The 27,994-nt window shown below is 46.5% G+C and overlaps 1 protein-coding gene and 1 long non-coding RNA gene across 7 annotated transcripts in view; one reads left to right on the forward strand and one right to left on the reverse strand.

Annotated features, from left to right (window-relative positions):
- The window catches only part of MCL1 (MCL1 apoptosis regulator, BCL2 family member), a 3,382-nt gene extending 3,192 nt beyond the window's left edge, over window positions 1-190 (reverse strand). Inside the window, 1 exon segment of the mRNA XM_077772530.1 lies at window positions 2-190. Coding sequence (XP_077628656.1) covers window positions 2-78 — 77 coding nt within the window. The 5' untranslated portion in view covers window positions 79-190.
- LOC144238684 (uncharacterized) lies at window positions 93-27,555 on the forward strand. 6 transcript variants are annotated; one of them, XR_013337187.1, is made up of 8 exons: window positions 389-897; window positions 8,433-8,579; window positions 16,002-16,156; window positions 24,261-24,403; window positions 24,520-24,659; window positions 25,285-25,615; window positions 25,820-26,215; window positions 26,781-27,555. It is a non-coding gene; the product is annotated as an uncharacterized LOC144238684 (long non-coding RNA). The 6 variants fall into 6 exon arrangements; XR_013337188.1 differs by having other exon boundaries at window positions 388-897; window positions 15,999-16,156; window positions 24,261-24,659; XR_013337186.1 differs by having other exon boundaries at window positions 388-897; window positions 24,261-24,659.
- Window positions 27,556-27,994: the final 439 nt, after the last annotated feature.

Raw genomic sequence — 27,994 nt, forward strand, 5'->3', positions numbered from 1 at the left:
GCCGCTCCCGGCCCCCAACCCGGCTCCCCCACAGTAGAGGTTGAGTCCAATTACGGCGTTTCTCTTGAGGCCAAACATTCTGAGCTGCTGCTGCCGCTGCCGCTGCCGCCGCCGCCGCCGCCGCCTCCTGGGTGAGAAAAATGGGGGAGGCCCTGGCTCCTCCGTTGAAGGAAGCGGAAGTAAGGAGTGAGAGAGCCTCTCCTATATCAAGGTTTCAGGGCCAGTCCTGCGCCGTGGCGTCAGCAAATCTTTTTTTAAAAAAGGGGGGGAGGTACTCCCATAAAAGGGGAAAGGGGAGGAAGCTTCCGGAGAGCTGAGCNCTCAGAGAGGAAAGGGGATGAAGAAGTTATGCCATGGCTGGGGAACGACAGCCTAGATAATACGGGTTCTTGGGGCTCCTGGGAGGCTCAGCGGGTTGAGCCACGGACTTCTGCTCTCGTGGTGATCTCACAATTCGTGAGTTCGAGCCCGCATCGCCTGGCCGCTGTCAGCACAGAGCCCGTTTCAGATCCTCTGTCACCCTCTTTCTCTGCCCCTCCCCCACTCACGCTTGCTCGCTCTCTCAAAAATAACCACCCCTACCACTTAAGTATCTGGGCAAGCCCTAAAACCATGGAGATTTTACAACGTGTGGCAGAGAGGATGGAGAGAAACAACCTGTGGTGGTAATGAATTAAGTGATTTGTCTAAAAAACTAATGATCTTGTACAGCAGTAACTATCATGCCGAATGGAATATATGCTCTGTAAGAGGCAACTTCCTTTTGGAGTCAAGAGGTTGGAAAAATCACTGGGGGCTAGGAGAGCAAGATGACCTTATGGAAGAAGTAGCTTTTCTTGTGGGCTTTCTAGAATGCAATTTTACCAGATCGTCAAGAGGAGAGAGATTGAGGAAACAGTAAGTGCAAATTTTTTTATTCTTCAGAGGTTGAAAAAGGAAATGCATTGCAGGTTTCGCTTTACATTGGTAGCCAGGCAGCTCCAGTGCTCAGCATTCCTGTCACATTTCCTCAGTCCATTCACTCTCCTGTGGTCCAGGTCCAGTACCGCACACCTCGTCCGTCTGTCCTTAAACTTCCAGTGTTCCCTCCTCCCTTCCTCATTCTCAGCCGTTTCACTTGTGCGTTGAAAACATGGAAGCAATTCGAAGAGAAAAACTTCCATTTCTCCCCACCGAATTTACTAATTTACTCCTAGCCCCATTATGTCTGCTTTTCCTGTGGTTAAAATGAATGAACCTTCCCTGCTCTCTCAGATCAGCCTCTTCACTTACGCGTTGGATCCCACTTTGCCTCAAGTACTTGCAGTCTATCCCTTGATATTCTTGCATCAGTTTCTCTCTGTCGAACCATTCATTCCTACCAACGTACCAAGCGGATGTGCGCTCGCAGATCTTCAAAAAGCCTTCCCTAGAAACTCAATTCTTTGATTCTCTCCTTTATAGCAGGCATCTTCAACCTCCCTACCAACTTACTCTGTTGAGCCCATCACAGTCGAGCCTTCATTTTCACCATTCCACTGGAACCATTCTCGTCATGAGTGACCTCCCCATGGTCAAATTCTAGAGGTCAGTTTGTAGTCCTCATTTTACTTGACTTTTGCACAGTATTTTTTTTTATTTTTTTAATGTTTTTTATTTATTTCTAGGAGAGAGAGAGAGAGAGACAGCGTGAGCAGGGGAGGGTCAGAGAGAGAGGGAGTCACAGACTGAAACAGGCTCCAGGCTCTGAGCTGGCAGTCAGCACAGAGCCCGACGCGGGGCTCGAACCCATGAACCGCGAGATCATGACCTAAGCAAAAGTCGGACGCTTAACCGACTAAGCCACCCAGGCGCCCCAGACTTTTGCACAGTATTTGACGGGGTTGATCATTGCATTCTTGAAACGATGTGTCTCTTAGGGCATGCACTCTTTTGGTTTTCCTTCTTCACCCTGGCCACTGTTCAGTTTCATTCATCTCTTCACTGGCTTTCCACTTGATGCAGACACTGCGTTTCCCTTTGTAACCTTAGCCATGCCTAGACACTCCATTGTTGAATGGATGAATCTGAATGTTTACTAATATGGGGTCTATAAAGGCTAGAAAAGTGGGATGGGTGATATTATTGAGGGCTTTGAAAGTTGGCTGAAGAGCTTTGAACATATTTCTTCTAGGCAGTTGGGATCCAGTGCTCACTAGGGTACCATGATCAATGCTATAATTCAGGTTTAATATTCTAATTGTGGGTTTTAGAATGGATTGAGGGAGAAAGGATTGGAAGCAAATAAATCAGGAAGTACTACAGTATGATAGGAAAGAATTATAGGTGGACTGTGCTTTGGTGATGGTGGTGGAAATAGAAAGGATGACATGGAGAGACACTGTGGAGGCAGGTCTATAGTGCTTGATGACTAAGAGGATGACAGAACAGTGTGTGACATGCTCATGATGTAGGCATCTGTATTACACAAGATTAACAGGTAGACCACCTTCCAGACTCCTGTAGACTGCTCACTGATCTCAGCAGTAGGCAAGGAGGTCTGTGCAGTTTAGAGGCAAGGAGTCAACATGTCTCCAGGATATTTGGAAGGTCCTGTCCTCAGGGAATTTGAATTCACTCAGGACTTCTGATCCCTAGTATTGTTCAGAGTCAGAGTAACCTCTGGCTTTGTGTACACAAGAATGGTTCTTGTTGTTAGGGTAACTATTTTGGCCACAGCCCTGACCCTGAAATGAATAGCAATGTTGACATCGTGACTGTGCCAATATTTTTTTGTAGGCATGTATTAATTCCTTTGAAACTTCCCCAAACTGTGAGCGCATTTCCTCTTCAAAATGTGCCTTTGTTTCAGAGAATTCATTTACATCATTTCTTTTAAAATAGAACAAGCCAGGTCTCCGTGCAGGAACTAAGATGTATCCTAATAGGCTTATTCTTGCAGTCTTTTGGGGCCTCAAACTGGGCATACTTAATATTTCATGTTGCCTTCCCCTGTCTGTAAAGAAAAAATGCTCTAATCCTTATTGCTTCTCTTAATTACTCATCTCTCTTATTCCTCAGCCTGGTAAAGCATGTTTTTGGTTTTGTTTGGTTCTTGGGCCCTATATATAAACTTGAGTTTTGGAAGCCTCTCCACTCTACTGATAGAAATTTCCAGAATTACGGGAACACCCTGTTCCCTTCCACTAAGGTGAGGCTAATCTTTTGACTTTAAGCTTTATGTTTTCTTTATACCGTACTCTTTCTTTTTTTTCCACATTTCAAACTTTTATTTACCTCAACAATGAAGAAATCAACAGAATGACAAAACTGTTTCCATGAAGATGACAAATTGAGATTTATATTATCAGGGAAAGAACTGCTGAAGAAGGATGCTCAGGTACAAAAGCAGTTAATGTCCCATCAGGCAATAAACTTTAACTTTGGGGTTATTTTCTTTAGTATACTAGAACAAAATCCCTGCACCTTCTTAGTTTTCTACACATTACCCTCTAAATTTGAAGTTGTAAAACTTTAGGGTGCTAATCAAACAAAATTACATTCCCCAAGATAATCTGGTGACCCAAAGGTGGATTTACTTGAAAATGCTCTAGCATTGGGGTACCTGAGAGGCTCAGTCTGTGAAGTGTCAGACTCTTGATTTCGGCTCAGGCCGTGTTCTCAGAGGTGTGAGACTGAGCCCCATGTCGGGCTCTGCACTGACAGCACACAGCCTGCTTGGGATTTTCTCTCCCTCTCTCTCTGCCCCTCTCCCACTCTCAGGTGTGTGCTCTCTCTCAAAATAAATAAACTTAAAAAAAAAAAAAAAGAGGGGCACCTGACTGGCTCAGTCGGTTAAGCAGCCGGCTTTGGCTCAGGTCACGATCTCACAGTTGTGCGCTCGAGCCCTGTGGTGGGCTCTGTGCTGACAGCTCAGAGCCTGGAGCCTGCTTCAGATTCTGTGTCTCATTCTCTCTCTGATCCTCCCCTGCTCATGTGGTCTCTCTCCCTCTCTCAGAAATAAATAAAACATTAAAAAAAATTTTAAAAAAAGTGCTCTAGCATGATATTAAAAGATCATGGCCTTGTATATTTATTTATTTACTTAACTTTTTAATATTTTGTTTTGATGTTTATTTTTGAGAGAGAGAGACTGTGGGAGCAGGGGAGGGACAGAGAAGAGAGGGAGACACACAATCCTAAAGAGGCCTCAGGCTTTGAGCTGTCAGCACAGAGCCCGAATAGGGGCTCAGATCCACAAACGGTGAGATCATGACCTGAGCCAAAATTGGATGCTTAAACAACTGAGCCACCCAGGCGCCCCCTGGCCTTATTTATAAGGTATGCATAATTTTTCCTAAACAATCCCCTCTGTAACCGTAATCTCTAATGGTTATTTATTTCTTTTAAGTTTACTTATTTATTTTTGAGAGAGAGACAGCATGAATGGGGGAGGGGCAAAGAGAGTGGTTAGAGAGAGAATCCTAAGCAGGTTCCACACTGTCAGCGCAGAGCCCCATGCAGGGCTCAAACTCACAACTCTGAGATCATGACCTGAGCTGAAACTAAGAGTCAGACATTTAACTGAGCTACTCAGGCACCACTCTAATGGCTATTCTTGATAACACACTAAAATGTTTATCTCCTGGGGCTTTTTTGTTTGAGAAAGAGAGAGAGAGAGAGAATGAGAAAGATAAGAGTAGGGGAGAGGGGCAGAAGGGGGGAGAGAAGAAATCTTAAGCAGGCTCCATGCTCATCATGGAGTCAGACACGGGGCTCCATCTTTCCACCCTGGGATCATGACCTGAGCCAAAATCAAGAGTCAGATGCTCAACCAACTGAACCACTCAGGTGCCCTGGTCTCCTATTTTGTGTGTGTGTGTGTGTGTGTTTGTTTTTTAATGTTAATTTTTGAGAGAGAAAGAGACAGAGTGCAAGTGGGGGAGGGGCAGAGAGAGAGGGAGACACAGAATCCGAAGATTGCTCCAGGCTCTGGGCTGTCAACAAAGAGCCTGACACGGGGCTTGAACTCACAAACTGCAAAGTCATGACCTGCCTGATCTGGGTTTTTTTCGTTTGTTTTTTGTTTTTTGGTCAAAATCATTATTTGAACTTCTGGCTTAGTTGGCCATTCTCTCCACTTCTTACTGCATATCAGTACTTTTCCGCAACACGCCTCCAACACCACTGTTTTCCTCCCCTCCCATCACAGCACTGTAATTGTCATCTTTGCCTTCAGGATCATAATTTCAGGCCCTAGTCCCCACAGGTTAAAGTTGCCTATAACTGGGATTCACTAGGCTCTCAGAAGGTGTGACAGACATTGCTAGTTGCCTTTTCCAATATTCATTCTTCTTCCTCTCTTCCAGAGCTCAAAGTTGGCATGGTAGTTCCATTGTGATCAGGATTCCTATTTCTTCTGCCATGTTGTTCTGGTATCTTCATATGTACTCTTTTACTTGATGGTCCAAGATGGCTAGCTTCCGCCGTGTTATCTGCATTCTAACTGGCAGGAAGGAGAAAAGGGTGTCTAGCTTCCTTTAATGACACTTCCCGTAAGTCACATACCATTTTTGTCATTATCCTGTTAGCTAGAAATTAGTCACATGGTCTCTTACCTGCAAGGGAGGCTATGAAGTGTAGTCCTTGTTCTTTTTTTTTTTTTTAATGTTTATTTATTTATTTTGGGAGAGAGAGAGGGAAGGGCAGAGGAAGCGGGAGAGAGAATCCCAAGCAGAATCCCACTGTCAGCCAGAGCCTGATGCGGGGCTTGATCTCACGAACCCTGAGCTTCATCAAGAGTCCGACGCCTAACCACCTGAGCCACCCACATGTCCCTGTAAGTCTCTGCTCTGAGTGTCTTGTGCTCAGCTAAAAATTGGGGAGATAAAGAGAGAAAGCAGATGCATGAGTGGGGGAGGGGCAGAGAGAGAGGGAGAGAAAAAAGCAGGTGCCAGGCTCTGAGCTGTCAGCAGAGCCCCACATGGGGCTCAGACTCATGGACTGTGAGATCATGACCCCAGCTGAAGTCAGAGCGGTTAAGCACCTGAGCCAGCCAGGCGCCCCGTGAACTCATTTTTGAAGGAAATTTAGGGAACTTTTGAGGTCTGGATTGAAGGTGCTTTCCTCCAGAGGATTTGTGTTTGTTTCTTTCAAGTGCCTGGGGATACTACCAACTTGTAAATTACTTCAAAATAAAATCTGAGCTTGGGGCCCATGGGTGGCTCAATGGGTTAAGCATGGGACCTAGGCGCAGGTCATGGTCTGGAGGCTGGTGAGTTGGTGAGCCAAGACTGAGATAAGGATGTTTCTCTGTGTCTCCCTTGCCGGGGTGGGTGTTTTCTGGTTTACCCTTTCACTGGCAGTGTAGTCAGGGGCATTCCAGCCAGCTGTGCTTTCGGCGCAAGCCCTAGGCTTCATCTGCTGTCTCCTGAGAAGCCATAAAGATGGAAGCTTCGTCACAGGGGACTAGCAGATGTCTCTCAAACAGCCACCAACTGCAGCCTTATGTTTTTGGAATAATGCTTTTGCCTTTTATATCTGAGCTAGTGTTTTGAGGTGTTTTATCATGGAATAGTTGTCAGAGTACTGGGTCTGTTATGCTGCTAGAATGGAAGTCTGCTTCTCTGTTGAATGGTGGTGTCCCTACACCCTTCTCCCCCGCTACGTTGCAACAAGCCTAGTGTTCCCGCCCTACGTGAGAACAAGCCTAGGTCTGCGTTGCCACTGCTGTTTTCTGGCACACAGAAGGTGATCAATACACATGGGGCACCCCAGTGGCACAGTCGGTTGAGTGTCTGACTCTTGATTTTGACTCAGGTCATGATCCCAGGGTTGTGGGATTGAGCTCCATGTCCAGCTCTGTGCTGTGCGTAGAGCCCACCTAAGATTCCTTCTCCTTCTGCCCCTCTCCCCTGCTCATGCTCCCTCTCGCCTAAACAAAACAAGTATTATTATTTTCTAAAAATTTTTTATGTTTATTTACTTTTAGAGAGAGAGAGAGAGAGCGCACACGCGCGCGCACCCAGGGAAGGAGCAGGGAGACACAGAATCTGAAACAGGCTCCAGGCTTTGAGCTGTCAGCACAGAGCCCAATGTGGGGGCTGGAACCCACAAGTGTGAGATCATGACCTGAGCCAAAGTCAGATGCCCAACTGACTGAGCCACCCAGGCGCTCTGAGAAAAACAATTATTGACTGTATGAAGGTAGAAAGTTAGGAGTTCCCCAAAAGGCAAGAGAGGAAAAAAATTCAGGTAAGGACTGTAAATAGGCCATTGTACTTAGCAATTACATCATTTTGAGAATAGATTTTGTAAATTAATGAGGGCAAAAGCTGAATTTCACTGGGTTAAAGAATAAATAGTAGTTGAAAATTTAAAAATTTATTTATTATATTTTATTTTTTCAAGTTTGTTTGTTTTGAGAGAGAGAATGAGCGGCAGAGGGGGAGAGAGAGAGGGAGAGAGAGAATCCCAAACAGGCTCTGCACCGTCAGCACAGAGCCCAATGCAGGGCTCAAACTCATGAACCATAAGATCATGACCCGAGCCAAAACCAAGAGTCGGATGCTCAGGGCACCTGGGTGGCTCAGTTAGTTGGTCAAGCATCAGACTTGGGTTCTCCTGACACAGAGCCTGCATTGGATCTGTCACCCTTTCTCTCTGCCCCTCCCCCCTCTCTGCTCCTCCCCTGCTGGTGCTCTCTCACTCCCTCTGTCTCTCAAAAAATAAATAAAAATAAATAAACATTAAAAAAAAGAGTCCTATGCTTAACCGACTAAGCCACCTAGGAACCCCTCAAAATTTTAGAGTGATGAGGAACCAAGAGGGTTGGGCTTAAGAAAAAAGTAAGATTTTTTTTTTTTTAAATGAGGGATTCAGGCACACCTGAGTGGCTCAGCCAGTTAGGTGTCTGACTTTGGCTTAGGTCATGATCTCACAGCTCCTGAGTTTGAGCCCCGCATCGGGCTGTGTGCTGACAGCTCGGAACCTGGAGCCTGCTTTGGATTCTGTCTCCCTCTCTCTCTGCTCCTCCCCTGCTTGCACATGTGCTCTCTCTCAGGAATAAATAAACATTAAAAACATTTAGGGGCGCCTGGGTGGCTCAGTCAGTGAAGCGTCCGACTTTGGCTCAGGTCATGATCTCACTGTTCATGGGTTCGAGCCCCACGTCGGACTCTGTGCTGACAGCTCAGAGCCTGGAGCCTGTTTTGGATTCTGTGTCTCCCTCTCTCTCTGACCCTCCCCTGCTCACACTGTCTCTCTCTCTCTCTCAGAAATAAATAAAAACATTAAAAAACATTTAAATGAGGGATTCAAACATATTTGTAGGTGAGGGACAATGATCTTCTGTCATGAAAGAAATTGTAAAGAAGAGAGAAGGGACAATTGATAGGGCACCAGTATTCCAGAAGAGACAGGTAGGAGGGCAAAGTCAAAGCCTCTATAAGGGCATCTCTTCTTTATTTAACTAGGCAAGAAGATACAGATGCGGTAGCCATTCCTTTTAGGGTGGAACGCAAGGTGGTCTGAAAGAGGCAGAGGCTAGGACTACAGACCGGTGCCTGAGGAGAAGCGCTGTAGGAACTTCACAAGCAGTCTCTTCCCGCGCGGACTGCCAGGTTAGGCTGGAAATTACACATGGGTATCAGTTCTGACTCCCACGACTGCTCTTCCATAAAGCAGCAGTCAGTAGGGGCACCTGGGTGGCTCAGTCAGTTGAGCACTGGACTTCAGCTCAGGTCATGATCTCACGGGTTCATGGGTTCAGGCCCTGCATCGGGCTCTGTGCTTGCAGCTCAGAGCCTGGAGCCTGTTTCAGATTCTGTGTCTCGATCTCTCTCTGCCCCTCTCCTGCTGATACTGTCTCACTCTGTCTCTCAAAAATAAATAAATGTAAAAAATTTTCTAAAAAAAGCAGCAGCCAGTAAGCAGAAGTAGAGAAAATACCTAAAACTCTTGGCACATCAGTAGGCAGTTGATAAATATTTCTTGAATAAACAAACATAAAGATTAGATTCATTAAAACTGGGGAGTGGTGAGGTACTTGGGACCAAAGAACAAAAGACAAAGGTAATTGCGGGTGTGGCAGAGGTGTGTTGAGTTAGATGGTTGTCTGTGGAACCTAAGGAGCACAGGAGGGACGCAAAGCCACAGGGGACAAAGCGAAGGGTCTGTGAGACCAGAGCTGGAGTTGGCCCAAACTTAACGATACAAAATTGAATAATGAATGACACTTTTCTAAGTTTTTAGAAGATCCGTAGGTTCTGAAAGGGCAGAAGCAGATGCTTAGAGAAGCTGACCCAGATGACTGACGCCCAGGGAAGGGACAGTAAACTTGGTTTACAACTTGATTTCAAGTTCTCTCCTTTTGGCCTGGGACATGGAACTCAGACTTCTCTTCTGTAAAGTGTGACAACGGGGCCCGAAGCTGCAGGTCCATTTGAACGAGGTCCTCCTTGCTGTCGGGCGAAAAGGCAGTGCGAGCACTATCTAGAATCCCAGTCATAATCAATTACTAACAGAGGTCTGTAGTACATTCCACCAGGCACTGAGCTTTGAGCTGTCCTGTTCGACGTTTGTACAAATGGTTTAGTTAACAACATTGTTGACAGGTGCCTGGCCGGCTCAGTCGATAGTGCATCTGACTCTTGATCTTGGGGTTGTGAGTGTGAACCCCATGTTGGGTGTAGAGGTTACTTTAAAAATTAATTTAAAAAAAAGGAACATTGATGACAGGTGATCTCATGTTGGAGACAGAAAGAATATGGGAGGGACAATGAATATATTGTTGGGAGAGCAGAATCAGAATGCAAGGAGATCTTGTAGGCTAGACCAAATCTAACAAGATTTAGGGTTTTTATTTTTATTTTTTTCATTTTATATAGAGAAGGAGAGAACAGGGGAGAGGGGCAGAGGAGGAGAGAGAAAATCCCAAGCAGGCTCCACACTCAACAGGGCTTGATCCTACGACCCTGGGATAATGACCTGAGATGAAATCAGGAGGCAGATGCTCAACCTACTGAGCGACCCAGGTGCTCCACAAGACTTAGTTTAAATGGATTAAATGTAAAGTGTAGCACAAAGGGTGTGTGTGTGTGTACGTACATATGTACATTACGTAGGAGATATAGAATAATATGTTTTGAAAATTAGGAGACTGAACAGAAAAACAGGCAAAGTAGGCAATTAAAATAGAGGACATGGGGCGCCTGGGTGGCTCAGTTGCTTAAGCATCTGACTTTAGCTCAGGTCATGATCTCATGGCTTGTGGGTTCGAGCCCTCCATAGGGTTCTCTGCTGTCAGTGGAGAGATCCCTTCAGACCCTCTGTCTCCCTCTCTCTCAAAAATAAATAAACATTAAAAGAGAGAGAGAGAGGACATAAGGGCACCCAGCTGGCTTAGTCGGTAGAACATACGACTCTTGGGGCACCTGGGTGGCTTAGTCGGTTAAGCGTCCGACTTTCGCTTAGGTCATGATCTCGCGGTTCGTGGGTTCGAGCCCCGCGTCGGGCTCTGTGGTGACTGCCAGCTCAGAGCCTGGAGCCTGTTTCAGAGTCTGTGTCTCCCTCTCTCTCTGACCCTCCCCTGCTCACGCTGTCTCTCTCTCTCTCTCTCTCTCTCCTAGAAATAAATAAAAAACATTAAAAAAAATTGAAAAAAAAAAAAGAACATACGACTCTGAAGCTTGGGGCTGTGAGTTCCAAGTCCCACAATGGATGTAGAGATTACTTAAAAGATTAAATCTTAAAAAAAAATAAAAGAGGCCATGCAAAAGGCATATACATACACACATACACACTTATACCTATATATACATGTGTATATGTGTGTATATTATAGGAGATAACTCACTCATCTTTCTTATTGGCAAATTTTAAGGCTGCTAACACCAAGTGTTAGCAAAATATGGGTAAGTGGCCGAGTATTCTCATAAGTTTGGTGGGAATATAGATCAGTTTAGGGCAATTTTTAAGTATATAATAAAATTTTAGAAGTATACATTCTGTGACCCAGCAATTGGATCTCTTAATATTCACCCCCCCAATACTCCTGTATAACATTAGTAGACATAAAGAATTTTTTAAAAAATTTTTAATATTTTATTTATTTCTGAGAGAGGGGGAGGGGGAGAGAGAGAGAAAGAGAGAGAGAGAGGGAGACAACTTGAGCAGGGGAGGGTCAGAGAAAGAGGGAGATACAGAATCTGAAGCAGGCTCCAGGCTCTGAGCTAGCCGTCAGCACAGAGCTCGACATGGGGCTCGAACCCATGAACTGTGAGATCCTGACATGAGCTGAAGTCGTCGGATGCTTAACTGACTGAGCCATCCAGGCACCCCAGACATAAAGAATTTTCCATGAAACATTGTAATAACAAAAAAATTGAAACAATTTGTGTATAGCAACAGAATGGTTAAAATGATACATCCATTCTATGTAGGATACTATAAAGCAGTTATAAAAAGGGAGATTGCTTTATATGTACTGATGTGAAAAGTTCTCTGAAATGTGTTACAGTGAAAAAAGATTTAGAATTATACAAACCATTTGGTACAAGTTATGTGTTTGTTTTTGAAACTATGTATTTTGAGACAGAGCCCGTGTATGCAGGGGAGGAGCAGAGGTGCGCCGCGAGCACAGAGCTCGTCTTGGGGCTGGAACCCACAAACCGTGAAATCATGACTCAGATGCTGAACTGACTGGGCCACCCAAGTGCCCCGGATACACTGATGTTATATTTTTATTTAAAAAAAATTTTTTAAATGTTTTGTTTCTTTCTGAGAGAGAGAGAGAGAGAGAGACAGCTTGAGCAGGGGAGGGTCAGAGAGAGGGAGACACAGAATCTGAAACAGGCTCCAGGCTCTCAGCTGTCAGCACAGAGCCCAACGCAGGGCTCGAACCCACGAACCGTGAGATCATGACCTGACCAGGATTTGGGATAATGGTCAAAGAAAACTTGGGATTTGTCTATAGTTTGTTTATTTTAGTAATCTCATCATGGGGCTTGAACTCACAACCCTGAGATCAAGAGTCACACACTCTTCTGACTGAGCCAGCCAGGCGCCCCTGTAAATTTTTGTTTGCTTATTTTTGAAAGAGAGAGGCACAAGCAGGGGAGGGGCATAGCGAGAGGGGCACAGAAGATCTGAAGAACTAGGCTCTGTGCTGACGACAGTGAGCTCCGCAAAAGCAGTGAGCCCGACGTCGGGCTCGAACTCACAAGACTGGGAGATCATGACCTGAGTCGAAGCTGGACGCTCAACTGACTGAGTCACCCAGGCGGCCCTGTAATTTTTTTTAATGAAGATTTTGATCCCTATTTACATGCTTTCTAAAGTAAATGAATTCATATGTTATACATTAAGTCCTAACAAATTAAAACAACCTTTCCCCACTCCACAATCACACCTGTAGGTTTTATTTAGTTTTAATGAGTCAATAGTGTGACAGGGTAGGCAGTGAAGAAAAATCTAAGGACACCGAAGGCTCTTACAGTCCAATGTCACAACCAAGCAAGTGACGGTTTAGTTCTCCTTGGCTCAGGCCACATCTGCACCAAAGTTAGACAGGCACATTGACACATTTGAGCTCTTCCAGAAAGCAGCCAGCGTCATGCCAGGAGTCCACATCAAATCCAGGAGAAATAATGAGCAAGGAAGGATGTTTAGACTAGTGAAGTGCAGTGTAGAGAGAAGTGGTCCTCAAATACGTGAATAGTTTTAATGAGGGTGAAGATGATAGTAAATTTCAAGACACTGGAATTATTCAAGACAGACTGATCACTTGTCATGGATGCTGTTGAAGAGATTAATTCAAGAGGAATTAGTTGGAACTAGATGATATTCAAGGTTCCAACTAACTTTAAGATCTATTTTAGGGGCACCTGGGTGGGTCAGTTGAGTGTCTGACTTTAGCTCAGGTCATGATCTCGTGGTTGGTGGGCTCAGCCCGACTCAGATCTTCTGTCCCCCTCTTGCAAATAAACATTAAAAAAACCCCACAACACTCTACTTATTTATTTATGAGAGAAAGAGAGAGAATGAATATGAGGGGGGAGGGGCAGAGAAAGAGGGAGAGAGAGAATCCCAAGCAGGCTCCACACTGTCAGTCCAGAGCCCATCGTGGGGCTCGATCTCATGAACCAGGAAATCATCACCTGAGCTGAAAACAAGAGTTGGATGCTCAACTGCCTGAGTCACCCAAGTGCCCCCAAAGAGTCTATTTTAAATTCCCTTGGTCTCAGCCAGATTTGCCAAACCTCAAATCCCTAATACTCCTTTCTTTCACGTTGTCTTGTCATGGTGAGGATGTTAACTTTTCAAAGGTACTTTGGCACACTACAACCTGGAAAGTGTAGTCTCAATTCCATGAGTGCCAATTAAATGCCTCAAAGAATACAAAGATGATTATAACTGGAATCCTGAACAGGTACCAGCTGGATGGATGTAATAAAAATCAAAAATTAAATTTTGTCTCCCCCTACAAAATTTTAGTGGGAGAGCCTTTCCTCTGACATGGATGAAAATTCCATCATTCCCCTATCATTTCATCTCTTGCAATCACTTAAGCAAAAGATATGCAATTCATATATATGTTAATGAACACACCTGTCTTCACCCTAGGGGAGAATATCTCCGCCCCCTGGCTGTGGGTCAGCGCGGCCTGACAGCCTGCCTCTGTGGATGAAGGGTGGTTGGCTTCTCTCCTTTTGCTATATGTCCTTCTTTGCTTCCTGGATGCGGAGCCTGACGCCTCCAGGCCGGAGCAGAGGCCATGCGTTCGAGGCCCGGCTGGTACTGAAGGGTGGTGGTCTCGTGGGCACTTATACGGATGCACCGGATGCACCAGAGGCTTCCCAGGGGGCCTTTTGCAATAGCAACGTCAGCTGCCCTGGCGCTGAAAGGACATCCAGATGACGCACTGTGTGTCTGTGGCCACCACTTCCCCTCTCCTCCTCCTGTTTTCCAGAGGCCCCTTCTATACAGAACGCTTTGTGCAGAATCCCACTGTGCTTCCACAGAGTTCTCTCTCTCTTTTTTTTTTTAAAGAAAGTCTGAGCTTTTAACTTTTTAGTATTTATTTGAGAGAGAACACGAGTGGGGATGGGGCAGAGGGAGAGAGCGTTCCAAGCAGGCTCCATACTGTCCCACTGAGCCTCACGTGGGGCTCAATCTTATGACCCTGGGGCGATGACCTGAGCTGAAATTAAGAGTTGGATGTTCAACTGACTGAGCCAGCCAGGCACCCCCACAAATTTTCTTGAGTAGGATTTAAACCAGCTCTGTATGTGGTCCATGTGATTAATGTATATTTGACCTTTTGTCAGAAGACAGTGCAGTTAATTCCGAAATGTAGCTGTTTCCTTGGTTACCTCAGGCTTTGTTATTAGCTAACCTTTGCCTTGAATTTCCTGTGAGTCATACAGTCCAATGACCAGCCTCTACCCAGAGACTGATATCAAATGCTTCAGTGGGCCCTTGAGGCCTGTCTTTCTGGGCCTGAGGAGGAGAGAGAAGTGCCCCCCACTGCTTCTCCTTGGGATCTGGTATGGCTCACAGCACAGCAGTAGTTGTCTCCAAAGAAATTTCCTTGTATCCACTTTTTTAATGTTTATTTTTGAGAGAGAGAGGCAGAGCATGGTTGGGGGAGGGGGAGAGAGGGAAGGAGACACAGAATCCAAAGCAGGCTCCAGGCTCTGAGTGGTCAGCAGAGAGCCTGACGTGGGGCTCAAACTTGTGAACTGTGAGATCCTGACCTGAGCTGAAGTTGGCTGTTTAACTGACTGAGCCACCCAGGTGTCCCCATTAATCCTGCTTTATAACCTTCCCTGTTTCCTACCTGAGGATTTGTGATTCAGTCATACTTCACAGGCCAACTCGTAGGGTAGTCAGCAAAGTTGTTCTGACATAGTCATGGTCTGGGCATGATCCACTTTAGTAATTGAGAAGAAGAAAAAAAAAAAAAGCCAAGCTAAGGCTACACAATGATTCCACCTTCCTGTGAGCAAAGGCACCACTCCCTCCTGGCTCGAAACCTTGTTCTCCAGGAGGAGGAATGTAGAGCACTGTAGTACAGTGGAGCTTCCATGGATTTTAGAGTCTGTCAATTACCAAGTGGCCTTATATAAATTACCCTTTTTTAAAAATGTTTTATTTATTTCTGAGAGAGAGAGACAGCCTGAGCAGGGGAGGGTCAGAGAGAGAGGGAGATACAGAATCCTAAGCAGGCTCCAAGCTTTGAGCTAGCTGTCAGCACAGAGCCCAACGCAGGGCTTGAACCCACGAACTGTGAGATCATGACCTGAGCCGAAGTCGGATGCTTAACCGACTGAGCCCCCCAGGCACCCCATAAATTACCCTTTCTGAGCTTCATTAAAGGTTTGTAAAATATAATCTTTTAATTCAAAACTTAATTTTTTAAAAAGTTTATTTATTTTGAGAGAGAGAGTGCACAGGCGGAGGAGGGGCAGATAGAGAGAGAGAACCCCAGGCAGGCTCTGCCCTGTAATCTTGGAGCCAGATGCAGGGCTTGAACTCACAAACAGTGAGATCATGACCTGAGCTGAAATCAAGAGTTGATGCTTAACCAACTGAGCCACCCAGGCGCCCCTAAAATTTAATTTTGAATTACACAACATATAAATATTCTTCTTGGAAAAAACATGACAGATGAGACTAAATTTCCCTGATCACCACCTTCAAGCCCACTCCCCTTAACCCTTCCCTAACCACCTCCCCAAAGTGACTATAATTCGGTTTAGTATTTATCTCTCCAGGCCTTTTTCAATCGAAACAGGACAGTAATATGTATCCTCTGAGGCAAAACAGAGGTGAATATACGAGGGCATAATGTTTTCTTCTGTTTCCTCAGTGGGTTGGGAGGAGCTGAGAACTCTTGCTGGAACACAGCTCTGCACTAAATTCAAGCTGAAGACGAGCAATCTTGCCCATTTCCTGGGGGGGGGGAGGGGGAGACTACTTGCCTTCTGTCTTAGAAAATACCAATTTTTTGTCTGTCCCCCACCGCCCCCAAATGTCAGCAGACATCATGCATAGAGTCTACAGCAGGGACAGACCTCAGCCTGCCACAGACACAGCCAGCCTCCTCCTGGATGGGGGTCTGCGGGAGGGGAGCAGCCTGAGCCAAAGACCCAGAGAGCATTCTGCCTCCTTTCTCTTCCATCTCAGCCAGGCAAGGGTGAGTCTGTGTCTTGTGTCTTCTCTTCCCTGTGTCCTTCATTTCAGATTGCAGAAAGGAACAGATCATATGCCCAGATATCTGCCTCCTCCCCCCAAACAGCTTTCCGGCTGAACACAACAAACACAAGAAACCAAAGCAACCCTCCTCCCTCCCACAGTTCTGCCCTCCCATCGCCGCACAGGACGAGGGGCACTCCCACGGTCGTTTTTACCTACCGTCAGAGGAAGCACAGGCCAAGATTTCCACAGGCATCAGTGGCGGCCTCCCAGGTGTCCCAGAGTGGGATTTTATTTTGGCAGAACAAATTCTGTTTATTGAGCATCTACTTTGCCAGCCCTGATCCACATTTCTTCACATATACCTAATTAATTGTAACAAAAGCCATACAAGGCTTGTATGATAATTATCTTCATATTACAGGCGAAGGGACAGATGCTCAGAAAGGTTAAGTACTTCTGTTCTTAAACTGTGACTTCCTGAGGCAAAGGAGACACTGAAGAGCAGTACCTGTCAGTGGGAAGTGGTATCTAAAAGCAGGAACGAGCAGCATGGAAAGGTGTGGAGAGGGCGCCTGGCTGGCTCAGGCGGAAGAGCATGCAGGTCTTGATCTTGGGGTTGTGAGCTCAAGATCCACATTGGGCATAGAGATTAAATAAATAAAGCTTAAAAAAAAAGTGTGGAGAATAGAAGAGGCAGGGTAAGAGCAAATGACCAAAAAATGCATGTCCCAGCAAGACCTGCCATTCGTCCATACCACTTGGACTCAGGCTGGGCCCTGGCCTAGGGTGGGTGTAAACACATCTCTATAGCAACCATGTGCCTTCCGTCTGCCTGTGACAATGCAGGCTCACAAGTGTCTAAATATGCGCACTGGTGAGGATAAGTGTGGCTGGGGGGGGGGGGGGGGGCGGGAGGAGACAGGCTGCTGAGTCAAAGGAAAATTGTGCACAAAAGGCAGATTCCTTCGGTGTGCCCTGGTCTACCCCTCCCAGCCCACCCCTGAGGTAGCAAAGGGGCTTGAGGCCCCGGTCCCTCTTTGGTTCACAGCAGTCACAGTTAAGAGCTAAGCCCCGCATAAATTTTGTCTTATTTTAACCAAGTATGTAAATTCCTGTGCAGTCAGGGGGGATCCCCTTGGTTCAGAAGGGGGAGGGTAGAAACTTTTGCTTCCTATTTCACCCCAGGTGCCACTTTCGGGGCCACGGAGGTAGAGGTTGGAGGATCCCATGCCCAAGGCATGGCAGCCCGAGGGAAACGGGGAGAGGAGCCAGGCGCAGGGTACAGGAGTTAGTCATGGCCGAGAGGGTTACATGCAGCCGGGACCGAGTTCCAGGAGCCCCTGCTTAAGTCAGCACAGTGGTTCTCAACCAGGGGAACCCCGACAGCATCTGGCAATGTCTCGGGACTTTGGGGAGAGGCTGCCGCTCACATCTGTAAAGTCCGCAGGACAACGTGGCTGGTCCCATGTTAGTCTTCTCCTTGACCCGCGGCAGGGCGCCATCACACATCACCTGGAGGGGACCCCGGGGACACCAGCTTGTGCACCTGGGCCCTGAGCTCCTCTCGAGCTTCCCACCCAAGCATTTAGTTTGTTTACTTTTTCTTTATGTTTACTTATTTTGAGAGAGCGTGCACACACACGTGCATGAGCGGGGGAGGGGCAGAGAGAGAGAGAGAGAGAGAGAGAGAGAGAGAGAGAGACCATCCCCAGCAGGCTCTGTGGTGTCAACACACAGCCCGATGTAGGGCTTGATCCCATGAACCATGAGCTCATGACCTGAACTGCAATCAAGAACAGGACGCTAAACTGAGCCTCCCAGGCACACCTCGTTTGTTTCCTTTTAATAAAAATAAACACAAGCCAGAGCCCCACATTTGCTGTCAACCCGGCTTCTGTAGATGGTGGCCTTGGGTGCCGGCAAAGCTGCCTTTTTTTTTTTAAATGTTTGTTTATTTCTAGGAGACAGAGAGAGAGACAGCGTGAGCAGGGGAGGGTCAGAGAGAGAGGGAGTCACAGACTGAAACAGGCTTCAGGCTCTGAGCTGGCAGTCAGCACAGAGCCCGACGCGGGGCTCGAACCCACGAACCGTGAGATCATGACCTAAGCGAAAGTCGGACGCTTAACCAACTAAGCCACCCAGGCACCCCCAAAGCTGCCTTTAAAGGCGGCGCAGGCAAAAGGCACAATCTCTTGGCCCCTGTTTTACCATCTGTGAAGTGAGTACACTGAATGCATGATCTCCAATATCCCTTTAGTTCAAAAACTGTGATTCCGAGTATTTTTCATATGCAGACCTAGTTTTGGTCACTGGACGAGAAAATGACTCAGAATTGCAAATAGGGAAATCTGAAGGAGACTCAGACGTTCCTAAGCATAAAAGGCGTCTCAGACACGGACCTTACTGGTGGGCCAGGACTCATGGTCACTGACTGATGCCAGGCCTTCTCTCTGTGCCTCTGACTGGGTAGTCTCCTCATGGGGTAATTTTAGCAACAGTAAGTTGCTTCTGCCACCCACTCACTCCTGCCCCCTGCCAACAGGTCTGCTAATACCTGAGACGTTTCTTTCTCGTTAAAATATAAATATTCTAGGGGCACCTGGGTGGTTCAGGAGGTTCAGCATCTGACTCTTGGTTTTGGCTCAGGTCATGATCTCACAGATTTGTGAGTTCGAGCGCCACATCTGACTCTGCACTGGCAGCACAGAGCCTGCTTGGGACTCTCTCTTTCTCCCTCTGCCCCTCCCCGACTCACGCTCTCACTCTCTCTCAAAAATAAACATTAAAAAAAAAAAAAAAGAATGCTTGTTCATGAGTTTGTAGTCCTAGAGGTTAATATGAATAATTTGAGAGAAGTTCATATACTGTATAAACTCTATTCAGTTTGAGCTTTTCAACTACATATTTTAGTTATAAATTCATATTATGTTTTAATCTCTAGTATCTACCTATGATAAGTGTGTCAAAACAAGGTTCAAAAAACTCCATCTAAATACACTAAGTGCCTCTGCCACCAAAGCTCCATTTATATCAAAACTTTTCTTTGAACTGAAGGGGCCATTTCACCACAGTGCGGTTATCAGCGTTGAGTGTTCTTCCTGTTATAAGACATTTTAATGTCTCACAGAAAAGCTATCCTTCATTGATAGAGTATTTGGCTCTTACTTGTCCTTAGTCATGTGGCTCATCTCGAATTTTTCCCAGAGAGACGTCCAGCTTTGTCTGGGGAGTAGCCTTCCAAAGCTGTTCTCTCACCAGAGGGGTCAGCTTTCTGCTTACTGCTGTGGCTGCTGTGCAGTGTCATGCAGGAGGTCAAACTCTTTAATTTTTTCTGAATATGTATAGAGTAACAATGAACAATTCTCCAACAAGTATTTATTGAACACCTGTTATGTACCATTCTTTCAAAAAAAATTTTTTTTAAATGTTTATTCATTTTTGAGAGATGGAGAGGGACACCGTGAGTAGGGGAGGGGCAGAGAGACAGGGAGACACAGAATCCAAAGCAGGCTCCAGGCTCTGAGCTGTCAGCACAAAGCCTGACACGGGGCTCAAACTCATGAAATGTGAGTTCATGACTTGAGCCAAAGTCGACACTTAACCAACTGAGCCACCCTCCCTCCCCCCCCCAGGGCCCCTGGTATGTACCACTCTTGATGGTGAGGATATAGCAATAAATAAGACAAAGCCCTCGGGGTTCACTAAATACTTGTGAAAGAAGTGAATGAAGGCCCCTCTTCTGGTTGTTTGCTTTCGTCTAGCCTACTTATTCCTTTTTGTAACCCGGTTCAAACTACTGCTCCAATCTCTTTTTTCCTAGGATGCCTTGTGGGAGGGGGAATGCTTACCCAACCACCCGGGACCCTGAGAGGCAGGCCTGAGGAGACTGTGCTCCACTACCCTCTGGGGACTTCAGTCAAGATTGATACCAAACGACTTTTAAACCAAAGTTGAGAACCTCAAGGCAAATTCATTGCACAGGCTCTATAACCTTTGGGTTCTGCCCCAAATGCAGAACTTCCCCCTCTCTCTTATCCCTTCATCTCCGCTCCCCTCACTTCTCTCACATCTCACGCAGAAACTCTGAAGAGGAATTTCCCTCAACTCACTCATTCAAATTACACCTACGTTTCCCCTCAGACTCCACTTTGTTTGCAGCCCTGGAGGGTTTCCCCCACCTCCGATATCGGAAAGTGGGGAAACTGAGATACTCGTAGCTCCTTAATGTCATTTTCAGGCCACTGTTCTTCCAGGACACTGACGTGCCACTCCTCCTGCTTTGGAGTTCATGCCATCAGGCGAAACTCTCCTTCATGTTCTTTGCTAGTCCTGGTCACTTCTTACCAGGACTGGTACTAGGCTTCATCTCCTCCCCAGTCCTGCAGAACTCTGGGTTGATTCCTACACCTTGATTTACTGACCCAACATGCCAAGCCCATAGTTCTCTGTTGTTGTTGTTGTTTTCTAAGCTAACCGCTTTAATCTTCCTTTTATAAGACAGTTGGGTTTAACAAGAGATAACAACAAAACCACAAATACACAAGCTACCTACCTTTGCAGCTGATGTAGGAACTCCTCTGTTCTTTGACTCTAACGACCTTCACTTTTACCCTACTTTGAACGCCCATTCCTACTACCCATTTCATTACATGGAAGAGTTCCAACTCTAAAATCTTAACTCTAACATCATTGTGACCACAGGTCCTGAGCTTCTAACCTGGCCACTTCTTTCACTTCTAAATCATCCGCTCTTTAATCTTATCAAGACCTCTCTCTTGACCAGAGTAGATCATACCTTCTTTGACCTCGTTTTTCACCCCGTCTGAATCGGGTGGACATCTTGAACTGTCTCTCCCCAGCACCTTCCATCCCCTTATTCCCTTGTCAGTCCACTCCATGTGTCTATAGATCATGATCCAGGAGCTACACAATAATGCGTCTTCTCTGCTCTTGTACCCAGGCGGCTGGGCGCTGCTAGAGAAAGTAGCAGAAATGTAGATTGGCACCATTCCAGTACATTACACACTCCAAGGGTTACGCATGCATGGTTTCCAATCTGTTAGGCCCTTGACCCTTGTTCTTTGACTCTTTTACTTACTATCATTGTCAGTTCTCTTCCATTCCTCTCCCTTTCAATCTCTCTTCCAAACTATAGCCACTCTTGTTAAGCCCCCCAACTCTCATCTCCCCCTCAACTAGCAACCTTACATATCCGCAAAGAACAACAAAGCCATCAGAGAAAGACTCCCATCAATCACCGACCCCCGGTCGCAAATAGCTCTGAGTTTACCCATCGTTATATTTTCACCTTGAGCATCAAGCAGGATGCAGTACACATCTCCTGCTTGAGACCAATTTCCTACTTGGCTGGCTTCCCAACAGAGCCAGCCCCAGCACCTCACTTTGCATAGTGGCTGGCACATAAGTGCTTCATAGTACGTTGAAATGTTTAATTGACCATATCCATCCGAACTCATTTACATCCCCTCCTTTTTCTTCAGAACCCTTTTTAGTTATCATCATTCTCTACTGAGCTTTAACTCCTACTGGTTTCTTTCACTCAAGTCAATAAACGTGCCTAAACTGTTCCCATCCTGAAACAAAACCTTCTCATACCACTTGGTTATACAGGCAAGACCCTACCTCTACCAATCTGTTGATACTGGTGGCCCAAGAAGGTTACTAATTGCCAAATCAAATGGATTTGCAATCAACTGCCCTTTAGTCCATTTTTAAAAGAACACCTTGTGATTTTTATTATTGTTTTTAGAATTAAAATTGCCTCTAATTATCAAATATACACCATTTCCAAAATCTGGAAAAGTACAGAAAGCAGACATAACATATACACTGTACACTATAATCCTGACAAATAGTTACCCACTGTTGTGGCACATTTCTTTCTTGAAATTTTTGGGCACTTTTTTAAAGATCTTATTGTTAATCTCTACACCCAACATGGGGCTCGAACTCACAACTGCAAGATCAAGAGTTGCATGCTCCACTGACTGAGCCGGCCAGGCACCCCTTGGGGCACTTTTTTTTAATAAAAAAAAAACTTTTTAAAAATATCTTTATTCGTTTTTGAGAGACAGAGACAGAGTGCGAGCAGAGGAGGTACAGACAGAGAGACAAAGAATCCGAAGCAGGCTACAGGCTTTGAGCTGTGAGCACAGAGCCTAACGCGGGGCTCAAACCCATGAACCGTGAGAGCATGACCTAAGCCAAAGTCGGACACTTAACCAACTGAGCCAACCAGGTGCCCCAAGGGGTACTTTTTATTACATAGGTGAGATAGTCTAATTTCTTACTTCATCAACCTCCAACAGCATTTTACATTATTGACTCGTTCTTCCATTAAACTCTGTCATTGGAATTCCTAATTCTATTTTGTTGGGCCCTTTTCTTTATTCCCTTCGCATGGTAGCTTTCATCAGGGTCAGCCCTCCAGTCATTCTGCTTTATATGCTTTGACTTCCATGGTTTTACTAAGTGTACCATGAAATCCACATAATTCTGGTTTCTTCTTTACCCTCTAGACTCATAAGTCCAGTAACTTACGGGTCATCTATTCTTGAATGTCCTACAAGCACCCCGTATCGTTCTTTCTGCACACAGAATGCCCGACCTTCCTTGTTAAACTTGCTCCTTCAGTGGTAGTTTCTCTCTAGGTTATGGCATCATCCTTTACCCAGTAAGTGAGGCCAGACACCTGGTGATCTTTTATTAGGATCCTGTCTCTTCCCAAGTCCCACACCCCGTATCAAGTTCTGTTGGTCATGTTTCCTGTGTATCTCTTGAATTTGTCCACTCCTTCACCCCCACTGCCCTTGCATTTGCTAGTTTCTAATCATATTTAGCCCAAGTACAGTAGCAACACAACGGGCTGTCTTATTCATAACTGGCCCACGGGAACAGTTTACTAAGCGGAGTGTACTACAGAATTCCCCACTCGCTCAATGTTTCACCGCTACTTCAAGTTCATGCCACATATCGAATCATCATCTTCTCTTTACAACTGCCACCATATCCCTTAAGCTTCCACCCTGTTAACAGCACCTCTAAATACATCAATTTTACCCTCTCCAACCTCTTGCCTACACTGTAGTCAGAAAGACTATTCTAAAGAGCCAATCTGACTCCTGGCATTCTTTTGCTAAGTCTTTATAGACAGTGCTTCTCACTGCCTCCAGCATGAAGTCCAAAGGGCCCTCCATGCTTGAACTCCTGCTTCCCACCACCTGTTTCTAGCCTCGCCTGCTGCATGGCATGCTACCACCACTCTCAATTATTTTAAGTTTCCAGAATGTAATGAATTACATCTGCATCTGGCCATGTGCTGTGCTTCCATTTGGGAGACCTCCCCCTTTCCCGACAGAACCCCTCACTGGACAGTCTTACTGTATCAGATTTCAGCTCACAAACTGCTTGCTGTGAAGGGATTTTTCTGTTCTTCTACCCCCACAAATTAGGTGGGTGCTTCCAGAACATTTTGTGCTTGTCCTTTCTTGTATTCTAATGGTCTTGTCTTCCCGTCTTTATTCTTTTTAGAAAAAATTTTTTTAATGTTTTATTTATTTCTGAGAGAGAGACAGCATGAGCAGAGGAGGGTCAGAGAGAGAGGGAGACATAGAATCTGAAAACAGGCTCCAGGCTCTGAGCTAGTTGTCAGCACAGAGCCTGACACGTGGCTTGAACCCACGAACTGTGAGATCATGACCAGAGCCGAAGTCAGACGCTCGACCGACTGAGCCACCCAGGCGCCCCTCCACATCTTTATTCTATCCCTCTGTGGTCTGTAAGCTCCTTGAGGGCTCCTTACGTGCCGCTGGAATCCCTGAAGAAAGGGCTTACACACCTTACCTTGTGTAACCAGCACAGCCACCCTTTATGATAGGGGCCACATCATTCCCATTTTACAAACAAGTAAACGAAAGCAAAGAGAGCTTAAGAAACTGGTCTGAGTTAGCAAAATACATCAAAACCAGACAGGGGGACGCTAGATGCAGTCCATCACTAAGTCCTTCACTCTCAAATTCCTTCTCCACACGATCTGGCAGGAACCTACCTAAAATACAGACTCCTCTTTGCTGTCTCCTCAGAGGCCCTGGGCGTGCCTGCCTGTCCCGTCCTGTCACGTGGCCCGTCGCCTTGTTGGCCTGGTACCAGCCACTCCCTGGGACTCGGTGCTGTAGTTGCGGAAGTACTGCCGACTCCACACGGTCTCCTCTTTCTCTAGGTGTTGGTGTGTCTACCAAAATGCCCCTTGTCACCATACCTTTCTGGGGAAGTCCCGTTCCTCCTTCAGAACGTACTCACTCCGTGTGTGTCCCCGACCACCCCTTCCCCATCCCTTTGCAGAGCCGTTTGCGTTCGCAGGAACCATGACTCGGGCAAGTTACTGCTTTAGTTCCCTCCCTTCGCCAAGGGCAGCAGGAAGACCCCTCCTCAGAGCGGCTGCTGAGGATGTGTTAAGTGCTCAGCATGGGGCTTGACACATGGTAAGATCTCACAACATTTAGCAACTATTATTTACTCATCCCCATTCCTCTACGTAGCTAGGCCTGTACTGCCCAGGTTTAAGGCCCTAGCAGGATTTCTTTGCGTGGAAAAAGCAAGCACCCACATATCACTTGTGTTAGCACAGCACCTGGCATACTCCTGGCTTTTATTAAGCAATCAGACTGGACAATTTCCATCTCCACCGCCAGTATTTACCGAAGGACTCCAGCCCTTTGGATGTTCCCTTCTGGGAATTCTCTCACCCAGTGAGCATATGCTGTCCTTGCATTATATGCGGAAGTGTTGTCTCAGCAAGGCTTCAAGTCCCCTCATGGCAACACCACCTCTGGCGTTGTCTATCTGCCCAACAGCTAATGTTTCTAATTGCAAAGGGAGTATTCAGCAGTTACCTGGGAGAGAAAATATTCTTGCCCAAGCCCAGGAGGCCTCACCTTATCATTAGGAAGCCCCCCATCTTTAAGAAAATTTAGTGAACCACCCCTCTCCCAATTCTCCTTGCCTTAGAAGGAGGGAAGTTCTACCTAGAACTACACGAGCTTGCATTCACTTGTATGCTTCTGTCAAGTCCTCGTTCTCGTCTTTCCTTGTTAACACCCCCTCCAGGCCCAGTAGGGGGCACTGTACGCCCGAGGGTGACCCGTGCGAGTACTGCTTGCTGACTGCAGACCCTCTCAATGGAGATGCTCCAAGTTACTTTTCTTCGGCCTGCGTGTTCCATGCCTGGGCCACATCGGCTCAAAATAAACACTGCTGGACGATAATAACGGTGACTTCACCCCTGCCACCCCGTAGATCGGCGAGCTGAGGGGCCGTCAGTACAGCCATCACTCGGCTGTGCCGGAGGGGTGCAAGAGCCCTCAGCGCCGCTCTGGAGAACGGGGTGCTTGCCGCCCTGCGGAGCCATCTGTCCTGGCTGCCTGGCCTGGGAGTAGGGGTGAGGATGGCGGGCTTTACCCTAAAACAGAGATAGCCCGGGTCCTTTCTCGGCGCCCCCTGGATTCCTCAAGGCTACAGCTTAGAACTAAGGACCAGGGAAGCCAGGGATAATGGAAAAGTCCTGTAAAAGCCTAGATACGATCGCAGTCTCTTCAGCAAACTAACTTTGCCACCTTCTAAACAACTTATTTCTACATTTCAGCTTCTTATCTGCATTAAAACACAACTGCGCCAAATGATCCCACATGCAGCCTCATGAGCTCACCCCCCAGCTGGGCACACCCGGCAGACATACGCTCAAAAAGAGGTCCTGGGATTGGATGAAGGGGGATAAGCAGAAGACTAACCCCGGTAAACAGTGAACATCCTGGGTGTGCAGAGCTCCTAGCTTTGAGTTTCTAAGGCTGAAGCACGTGAATGCTTGCAGATGTTTTATTTCACGAAGACCATAAACCCCACAACGGGAGGGAATGTCTTTAATGCACCTCCACCAGCCAGCCGCTCAGCATCTAGCACGCTGCTCAGCATCTAGCACGCTGCTCAGAAAGCCTGCTGGCCAAGAGGCGCCATATCCCCTGGCTCAAGCAGAAGAGAGCAAGTAAGGAACATCCCGAGGAACTGAAAACGTACTTGGGAAACTTCTGATTAAGGAGAAAGAATGGGGGCGCCTGGGTGGCTCAGTTAGTTAAGGGTCCGACTTGGACTCAGGACATGATCTCGCGGCTTGTGGGTTCGAGCCGCGCGTTGGGCTCTGTGCTGATGCCAGCTCAGAGCCTGAAGTCTATTTCAGAGCCTGCCTCCTTCTCTCACTGACCCTCCCCTCCTCATGCTGTCTCTCTCGCTCTCAGAAATAAATAAAACATAAAAAAAAAAATTTAGAGAAAGTCAGATGCTGAGAACATGCCTAGTCCAGTTTAAAATGAGCCTCGTGAAGATGGAGAGTTCCGTGGAGAATCTAGGTCTCCTGGACCTTGTTTATCTTATGCTCACTTGAGAAGCCAGTCACGTTCGGGAGAATATCACTGCAAACGCTCCCACTCAAAGTTGGGCAAAACGCGCATGCAGATCTAATCTACCACATGTGAATGTTGCCGTGTGTCGGGGAGAGGCAGGTGTGAGTTGTTTTCCCCTTTGACAATGTTTCTTTTCTATGTTATGTTCAGAAGCAGTTCTTAACTTCTGGCAGCGGCAGGATTCCAGTGATGCTTGTTGACAATGGTGAGGAAAGAAGTCACTCTGCCTCCTGCTGGCCACAAACAGAAAGGGTGCGATCCTTTGGCTCAGGACCAAAGGTCACATTTCTCCCTCACAGACATGACACCTTGTGAAGGAATGGAAGACTAAATAAAAGGGAAAAGGAAGAGGGGGCTTCCTTTTGAGCTCAGCCTATATAATAAGTGTTAGGTGTTAATAAACTACTTAGATCAAGGGGCGCCTGGGTGGCTTAGTTGGTTGAGCGTCCGACTTTTGCTTAGGTCATGATCTCGCGGTTCGTGGGTTTGGGCCCTGCGTCGGGCTCTGTGCTGACTGCCAGCTCAGAGCCTGGAGCCTGTTTCAGAGTCTGTGACTCCCTCTCTCTCTGACCCTCCCCTGCTCATGTTGTCTCTCTCTCTCCTAGAAATAAAAACAAACAAACAAAAAACCCCCAAAAAACTACTTAGATCAAATTCCTTATTTTTGAGCCCCAAACTGAGGTTGAAGCATCTTCTACATGAGCTACAGAAACAAAGGGATGGACAGGAGTCTGGAAAAGCACTGATCTGTACGCCAACATCCCCGTTCCCTCTCCTTGAGTGATGGAAGCGGGGAGCCCAGTCACAACCTGTATTAAGGACTCATCTCTTAGAACTCAGGGCCCCAAACCATTCTCCTCTGAATGCTGTCTTCAGTTTCATTTTCTTCCCTTTCCCCAAAGCCCAATAAAACACACCAACTGCTTCAGAATATTTCTGGGTTGTGTTTTTTTTGTGGGTGGTCGTCTTTTTTTTTTATTTCAAATACTCAAAAAGTCCCCTGGGCTCTGTGGGGCTCCCCACGCTCATGGCCCCTTTCCCCACACTCACTGCCCTTTTCCCCCACAGAAAATCTATTTCGAGGACAGCACTTTTTAAAATGAACAATTAACATTAATTGTGTTCTCAGCTTGCTCTGCAGGACCAGAGGAGCCATTTGTATCTGTCATATTTAGATGGACAGTTTCTTGTATCTGACACCAGGTCCCCAGCCACATCCAAGCAAACAAGGCATTTTTCTACAGAGCTGGATTGGAACTACTCCACTCCTCCCCTCACACCCATCCCACACCAGCCACGTGGTTGGGAAGGAAGATAGTCAGGAATGTTTTTTTATCAACTCCAAGCCCTATTTCAGATTCCCT

Source organism: Crocuta crocuta, unplaced genomic scaffold, assembly GCF_008692635.1.
Source record: "Crocuta crocuta isolate KB4526 unplaced genomic scaffold, BGI_CrCroc_1.0 scaffold415, whole genome shotgun sequence".
In the NCBI taxonomy this organism is placed as follows: domain Eukaryota; kingdom Metazoa; phylum Chordata; class Mammalia; order Carnivora; family Hyaenidae; genus Crocuta; species Crocuta crocuta.